The 8,296-nt window shown below is 38.4% G+C and overlaps 1 protein-coding gene across 1 annotated transcript; it reads left to right on the forward strand.

The window, feature by feature from the left end:
* The first annotated feature begins 4,773 nt into the window (after positions 1 to 4,773).
* Positions 4,774 to 8,296, forward strand: LOC101477378 (myelin-associated glycoprotein). Its single transcript, XM_004576323.4, has 9 exons — positions 4,774 to 4,843; positions 5,649 to 5,715; positions 5,798 to 6,205; positions 6,306 to 6,599; positions 6,744 to 6,843; positions 6,954 to 6,989; positions 7,084 to 7,116; positions 7,458 to 7,472; positions 7,980 to 8,296. Exons 2-8 carry the CDS (start codon positions 5,670 to 5,672, stop codon positions 7,468 to 7,470), a joined length of 930 nt encoding a protein of 309 aa, XP_004576380.3. The 5' UTR covers positions 4,774 to 4,843; positions 5,649 to 5,669; the 3' UTR covers positions 7,471 to 7,472; positions 7,980 to 8,296.

An 8,296-nucleotide genomic window follows, 5' to 3' on the forward strand; every position in this document is an offset into this window, starting at 1 on the left:
CTCCCCTCACCACACTCCCTGCCGGTGGCTGATGCCCTCAGACGTCGGTGCATTGGTGGTTCTTGGTGTCTGGGGCTGGGAGCTCATGTATGTATCTGCTCACTCCTGGTGGCCGCTTGGTGGGGCCTGGCGTCTGTGGCCCAGCTGGGCCCCTTCTGGGGGGTGGGGCGCCCTCAGGCCTCTGGGCCTGGGGCTCGGTCCTTTCTGGCACAGCTGGCTGCCGGCAGAGCCCGCGGGCACGTCACTGCAACCCCCTCTCCCAGGAGGGTGGCACGGTTGCCCCTTTGGTGGTCCTCCTTGGGTCCTTGTACTCTGGGGCCTCTGTCTGGGGCCTGGATCTCCTCCATACCTGCTTCATGCCCTGGGGGACGGGGTGTGGAGTGTGTGGAGTTTGCATGTTCCCTTTGTGTTTGCATGGGTTCTCTTCAGGTGCTCTGACCTTCCCACATTCTGAAGACATGCAGTTAGAGGGGTTATGTAATTTGGTAACTCTAAATTGCCCATAGGTGTAAGTTTGTGAATGGTTTAGCAACCTGGTTAAGGGTATCATGGGTCTGTAGCTCTGTTCACGGTTTTGGGAAACATATTTAGTTTTAAAGTAAGTTACAGGGCTTTTCTCTGCCTTTCTGAAAGGCTTATATATATTTTTTTTTAAAAAGCTACCTGATACACATATCATTATAATTATGTAGTTTTATTATTACAATATTAAAAAACACACACTGTGTTTTTAATTCAGCAAGAAACATTTTGTATTAGATTTATATTTCAGATGCCAGTTATCACAAACACTTTATTGCAGTTCTTCCTGCTATGTGTGGCCCAACAAGTTATCAGGTTTAGTTGACAATCCCTTTTCACACAGGGCCATGTAGCTTTGAATTTTCTTTTCACTTAATAACAAGCGCTGTCATTTAGAAAGAGCATTTTGTAGTATTTTTGTCTAATATTTAAATTAGTTCATCTGGAATATTTGTGTGACAAACATACAATAAAATAGGGAATCACGAAGGGGACAAACACCACTCTCTGTTTGTGTCAGAAAGGGCATTCCTGTAAAAGTATGCCAAATCAAATATAAGGAGCTACTTGTTTTAAGTTGTTAGTCAATGATTGATTTTAATCTCATGAATTAGTTCTATCTCCAAAAGTTGTTTCTGTTCATCTGGACGTGGCGTTTTGTGGGAGAAATCCATCCAAGTGACTTCTTCAGTCTCAGCTGACTGCAGGGTTCCCCAATCTTATAAACAGTACATTTGCATAATGACTGAAACCAGCCCACTGAAGGAACAATGGGCTGGGAGGTCAGTTCCTTAATCTTAATTATGCACATTCTCATGACCATTGATCAACAACCACTGATCAATGGCCATGAGTACCATTCACAGAGAGTTGGGGAATGGCTGCAATCACAGCATTGTAAGATGGTGAAAGATGTACCCTTAGGCCCCCTCCTCGATTCAGAGATGGTCTTTCCCTTTTCACGTAAATGGCCTCCTTGACTTCGCGCTCAAACCAGGATCACATTAACTCGGTGGACCGACACATCAAATTCACCAGGGAGGATATGAAAGTGGTAGGTTAGCCTTCTTAGACTGAGATTTCCATCAGTAATGGGGGACATCTAAAAGCTGACGTGTACAGTAAACCTACACATACGGATCAGTATTTAAGGTTTGATTCTCATCATCCACTGGAGCACAAACTGGGTGTCATTAGGACGCTACAACACAGAGCGAACACCATCCCCACTGACACAGCACCCAGGGAGGCAGAAGAACAGCACATCAGGAAGGCCCTGAGTAAATGTGGTTATCCCAGCTGGACTTTTGTCAAAGCTGGAAAGGCACCTAAAGAAAGCTGATCCAGGAGAGAAGGACAACCGCTGCCCAAGCGAAAACCTGTAGTGATCCCATATGTGTCAATGTGTCAGGAGTATCAGAACAGTTGAGACGCATTTTTTCTAAACACCGGGTCTCTGTGGTTTTTAAACCCCAAAACACGCTGCGCCAAAAATTGGTCCACCCCAAGGATCGGGTCCCCCGACACAAACAGAGTAACATAGTGTACGCTGTTAAGTGCCAGGAGGATTGCCAGGATTTATACATCGGGGAAACCAAACAACCTCTGGTGAAGCGGATTGCACAACACAGAAGAGCTACCTCGTCAGGCCAGGACTCTGCAGTCTATTTACACCTACAGGCCAGTGGACACTCTTTCAAGGATGAGGATGTACACATCCTGGACAGGGAGGAACGCTGGTTTGAGAGCAGAGTCAATGAGGCCATTTACGTGAAAAGGGAAAGACCATCTCTGAATCGAGGAGGGGCCTAAGGGTACATCTTTCACCATCTTACAATGCTGTGATTGCAGCCATTCCCCAACTCTCTGTGAATGGTACTCATGGCCATTGATCAGTGGTCTTTGATAAGTGGTCTTTGATCAGTGGGTTTTGGTCAGTGGTTGTTGATCAATGGTTATAAGAATGTGCATAATTAAGGTTAAGGAACTGACCTCCCAGCCCATTGTTCCTTCAGTGGGCTGGTTTCAGTCATTATGCAATGTACTGTTTATAAGAATGGGGAAACCTGCAGTCAGCTGAGACTGAAGAAGTCACTTGGATGAGTGATTAAACGTTTCTCCCACTGAAAACGTTACGTTCAGATAAACAGAATCAACCTTTGGATTTACTTACCTGGATGACTGAGCATGCATCAAGACGAATTAGTTCTATGTGTTCCTTTTCTTTTTATGTAATATAAATACTCTATGGCAATACTGAAATAAATTAAAAGAATGAAAGAAGATTTCTTCTAGAGGCCCAGCTACAAAATATTTTTTTTAGTGTCAGTTTATAGTCTTTCTCTGAGTGTGCACTCAGTTGCTTCAGTGTTGTGAGTATGTGACTTATGCAGTAAAATATTTGAATTACATTTAGCATATGGGACTTTTTCATAGATGAATACCACTGTTTCTTTGGGTTGATGTGAGGACGTACAGATCTGTCTTTACTAAAAATAACAACCTTGACGTCATTCTCTTTTTGGTTAGGGTGCTGCAGCCGTTTTTGATAACTGATAGACTTTAAACTTCAGCTTTCACACCCCAGTGCATCACTGGGCTCACAGTAATTTCCCCACATGCTTCCAGAAATAGAGTGTTTATTTGTGATAACACGCTTTCTAATTTTCTGTTCTGCTTTTTCTATGGCCTTATCAGAAGCAAGCATTTAACACAATAAATGAGAAAAAATGCATAGTAAGTTATTAATACATGTTTTACTATTAGTTCAGATGTTGTCAAAGTTATTTTAAAATCAGGTAGAAAAATTACTGTTGGCCTTGTATCAGCGGAAGAAACTCAACAAACTGTATTTAGATATGTTTAGTGGTGGATATCTGCTGATAACAGGCAAGTTTCTCCTTTGCCTTTGAGTTAATTCCAGGTTATTTTATTTTCATCATGCATATTTTCAAAATATCATTGCACCCTCAAACGTACCTGAATGCACTCTGTTCCTTTAACACAGGAAGAGGCTGCCCTGCTTTTGTCAGATTTTACAAATTTACCCACACAGAACATGTGCATTTATTCCACGATTAGATCTTGCACAGTGAACCAGTCACTTCCTGTGCAAAGACAATGAGCTGCTAAAATCAAAAATAGCTCACTGGTTCAAATGTGCCATTTCAAAATGGCACAAAGACAAGTTAAATACAACATATATCTTTAAAGTAGACATTGAATTGAATCTAAACAAGTGAAAAGGTAAATTGTGTTTGTGTCTGTTTGACAAGTTTATTGTTTCTGGAAGTAAAATGATGATGAGTTGCTTAATTGCATTTAATTAGCAAAAATTGCACTCTGACAATTAAGTTTAGGTTCTTCAAAATGGATAGAGTTGGAATTATCGGAAACGTTTTAACTATATTATTATTATTATTATTATTATTATTGTTGTTGTTGTTGTTGTTGTTGTTGTTGTTGTTGTTGTTATTGTTGTTGTTGTTATTGTTATTGTTGTTGTTCCATCCATTGGGGGATAGAGGTGGGCTGAAAACTGCACAGTTCACCCATCTATCAAAGGGCTAACATAGAGAGACAAACAGCCATTTGAGCTCACATTCACATTCACGCCTAAAGTCAATTTTAAAATCACCAATTAACTTAACATGCAGGTCTTTAGATTGTGGAAGAAAGGCGCAGAAGTCACACAGGAAACACGGAGCGCATGTCACTGTACACACAAAGGCCCTGGCCAGCCACTGGATTTGAAACTAGTGTGGTAGTATAGTGCATACCAATAACTGTCCCACCCATTATTATTTATTAATTTAGAGTTTAGTAAAACCTAGATAAGGTAAATATAAAATAAAATCCATGTGTTACATATTAAATGTAATGTGCAATATGTTGGTATCCTTATTAATTTCCGGTAATACTTCTCAGAAATGAGCCTTTGCTCCATGGCACACTGATCTATTCTCCACAGATGTTTTGGTGTTTTACAAATAAACAATATTTTGAAAAAAATATGGAATCATATTAAGATATCACTATCTTACGTGTTGTTAGTTCAACTGGGAAGAAAAAAGGGTACAGATTATTGTAGTGAGATAAAGTGTTCATGGAGAACTGAAACTAACTAACATGTCACAAAGAAAAGCATATTTTATTAAAAAAAAAAACAATTAGAAGGCTGTGCTTCTGTCTGCAGTCAGAGGTAAGTGGGTGGTCCCTTTGAGGGGGATTTGAAAGTAAAGATCTGAAAGACTCAGACACATTGCTAAAGTGTTTTGTAGCCTTATATAAATCAGCCTTATATAAATCAGCCAGACAGCAGGTAAGATATTTATATGATTATATGATTATTAGATAACAAGTCTTGAAAAATAGTTCTCTGAAGGTCTTTCAAAGTTTTTCTTTGGACATTGGCTAAATGGGCATTGAAAGAGGAAGGAACAAAAGAAAGCATTCAGTGTCCTTCAAGAAGCCTTGAGAACTATTGCTTAAGACTTCTTAGTGAAATAACAAGAAAGCGTGCATAAAAGAGTAAAGGCTGTCTTGGAGAATAAAGGTGTTCAAACCAAATATCAACTTTAAGTTTGTTAGAATTGCAAAAACTTGTTTTTTCTTTATGTGCTGTATTTCCATGTGTTGGTAAATATTTTAGTAAATATCTGCACTTATTTCTCATTTTCCTTGCAAAATATAGAGAAATGAACAGTGGCTCAAGACTGTTGTGCAATACTGTAGCTTATGCAACTTACTAAGAATTTCAAGGTAATGAATGATGTCAAAGCATAGAGATACTGCCAGATTTGAAGCTCTGACCTGGTCATGTCTATTTTTTTATATTTTATAGTCACTGAAGGTTCTAAGAACCCCTGATACCCTCTTACAGTTTGATGTCAAATGGCAAAGACTTTAAAAGATAAGGAACTACTGAGGGTAGTGAGCGATTTGCTGCATACAAGTAAAAATAAAACAGGCAAAATATAAATGACAGAGGCAAGGCAGTGACAAAATACGGAGAGTATATATAGTAATACATATGAAAATCTTAATTATTTGAATTTCATATGAATATATTTTTCAAGTTGCTTCATTTTTGACTGCTAATTTGTTCAGTTTATTTATTTTTCCAGTGTGTTACACAAAGGAGAAGCATGGACAAAGAGGCAAAGTTTATGATAACTTGTCTGATTTTTGCAGGTAATGAGCCAGCTTTTTATTTACAATTGTTTTATAAGTGCTCTATACCTTTATAAGTGACATTCGCTTAATTATCTTTCAGTCATCTGTAATTCCGTGTCCAGTGATGAATGGAAGGCCACGGTTGTAAAAAGCATTGACGCTCTGGTTGGATCCTGTGTTGTGGTACCATGTTCATTCTCCCATACTGGAGGAAACCTGCCCAAGTCCAGACTCAGAGCAATGTGGCACTATAAAGGCAAAACACCAGATACTAAAGGAAACAACATCTATCATGAGGATCCTACACTGATTAAGGACAACTTTAAGGGCCGAACAAAGATGTTGGGAGAGCTGGGCCAGAACAACTGCACCTTAGAAATAACTCAAATTAGAAATCATGACAATGGCCCTTTCTGTTTCAGAGTTGAACTAGTAAAAAAAGAAGGTAATGAACCCACAAAGGACATGTTCTCCTTTGTTGAAGACTGCGTCGAGTTGAACATGATCAGTATGTCACCAACTTTCCACCTTCCAATTCCAAATATCTATACCAGTTTTCTGTTAAATCACTTTGCCTCTTACTTTATGTCTTCCTTTTTCATCTTCAGCTGACCCTGCAGAGCCTACATTGACTCAGCCAATGGCAGCCACTCAAGGAGAGCCCTACACTGTCATCTGTTCAGTCATGCACACCTGTCCAACCCATGTACCTACACTTACATGGAACTGGAAGACAGAAAGGCTCATTGTGTACCATAGACAAATTCATTCTGGCAACTGGGAGACACAGTCCATCCTGACATTTATTCCTGAGGAGAAGGATGACAACAGAGAGCTGACATGCACAGCTGGATTTAATGGAGGGCAAACATCCTCCTCAAAATTCACACTGAATGTAAAACGTGAGATCCTTTCAGTTCTTCACTTCCAATATGTTGGTTCACCTTAACTTTGAATAAATAAGAAAATGTTAACATCACTGTTAAAAGTATCTTTCAATGACTGTATGCATTCTTAATGATGTCATAAATTCTGTGTATTTCCAGGTATTGAGAGCTATAATCACATCATCATTCCTGCTGTAGTGGGGATTGGTACAGCTCTGCTCTTTGGCATCTTCTGCATTTTCATGGCAAAAAAATACAAGTGAGTCATTTTATAGAGAATCAAGCTTTCTGTTAACAAGGAGGAGACATTTTTCCTCTCATCAGTTCTACAGTTCGCTCTTTAATATACGTTTTTTTGTTCTGTTTAAGGAACCGCATTGCAGAGCTTCAAAATCAAGAAGGAACGTAAGTAGAAAAATATTTTGGATCAGATGCAGTTGGTTTCTGAGCCTGTCATCATATATGATAACAATATAATGATTGTTTTTATTTATCACAGCATGTGGAACAGGCTTTCCAGGTTATCTCGTAGGTGAGAAAACAATGTTTCTTTTCTTTTGTTTTTACAGTTTGGAGCATTAAATACGCATGTATGGGTTTTTTTTAATTGCAAAATCTTTGGAATTGTACATCCACACACATCTTCAAGATTACGTTTCTAATTAAATTAAACCATTCAAGCCATTCTGATTAAAGGCCAAAGGGATTTTTGGTTCTCCACTTATTTCATCACTAACTTTCCGTGCACATATGCCTCAATGGTCTCACAGTCATTTCAAGCAACAGGGCAGATTTGTTTTTCTTTGTTGTTTTTGATACTAAATTTAAAATGATATCTCATTTTCTGTTCTTGTTTGTCTGTGGTTTCATCAGGGGAAGACGCTGAAGGTGAGATATGAAAAATGAATGCTTCTTTAAGACAGATTTATTATGTTATTGCTTAATTACTTATGTTATTGCTCTTGAATTTCATTTCTCTTGAAGTTAAAGCTCCTTTCAGCATTGTTTACAGTCCTGATTTCATCATATTTTTTTAAAATTATAAAAATTAAATACAAGTAAAATAGTCTGATCATAAGAGTCGAATTAGGTTTGCAGGAGTCCTCTTCGCAGTGGTTGATTTCACTTCCCCCTTCATTTTACAAAGTCTTAGAAGTTGAGGTAGAGTTAGAGACACATTATGCATTTTGTTTTTCTTCTTAGTTGTTTTTCACTTTTGAAAGTTCCTTGTGTCTCGTGCTTTGTTATTCCTCACATCTTTGAAGGCTTCCAGCCTACTGGATCAAAGGACAGAAACAGAATAGTCCTGTTCCCTTCTGTGTCTGTATCTTGTTCCTTTGCTTGAACTTAAAATCGCACTTATATACTTCAAACCTGTATTTTCTTATTTTTCAGACAATGAAATGAAATCAAGAAGGGGACCAAATTCAAATGGTTACATTCTGCTTTCCATTTGCATATCAGCTTCAGGAAAATATGTTAGAAAAATGTTAAAAAAAAAAACAACACACAAAAATGTAATATAAAAAAGCTTTTTCTTCAACAGATAGCTTCTACCCTTTTTTATTAACTAGTATGATCCTTTCTCTTTGTATTCATGCTTGAAAGGATGCACTATCATATGATAGATGATTTATGCCAGAAATGTTAACTGAGCATGTAGCAATGTAAGCCCACCACTTCCTGTTTTCTAAAAAGATGTATCAATACTG

This window comes from Maylandia zebra, linkage group LG11, assembly GCF_041146795.1.
Source record: "Maylandia zebra isolate NMK-2024a linkage group LG11, Mzebra_GT3a, whole genome shotgun sequence".
NCBI lineage: Eukaryota > Metazoa > Chordata > Actinopteri > Cichliformes > Cichlidae > Maylandia > Maylandia zebra.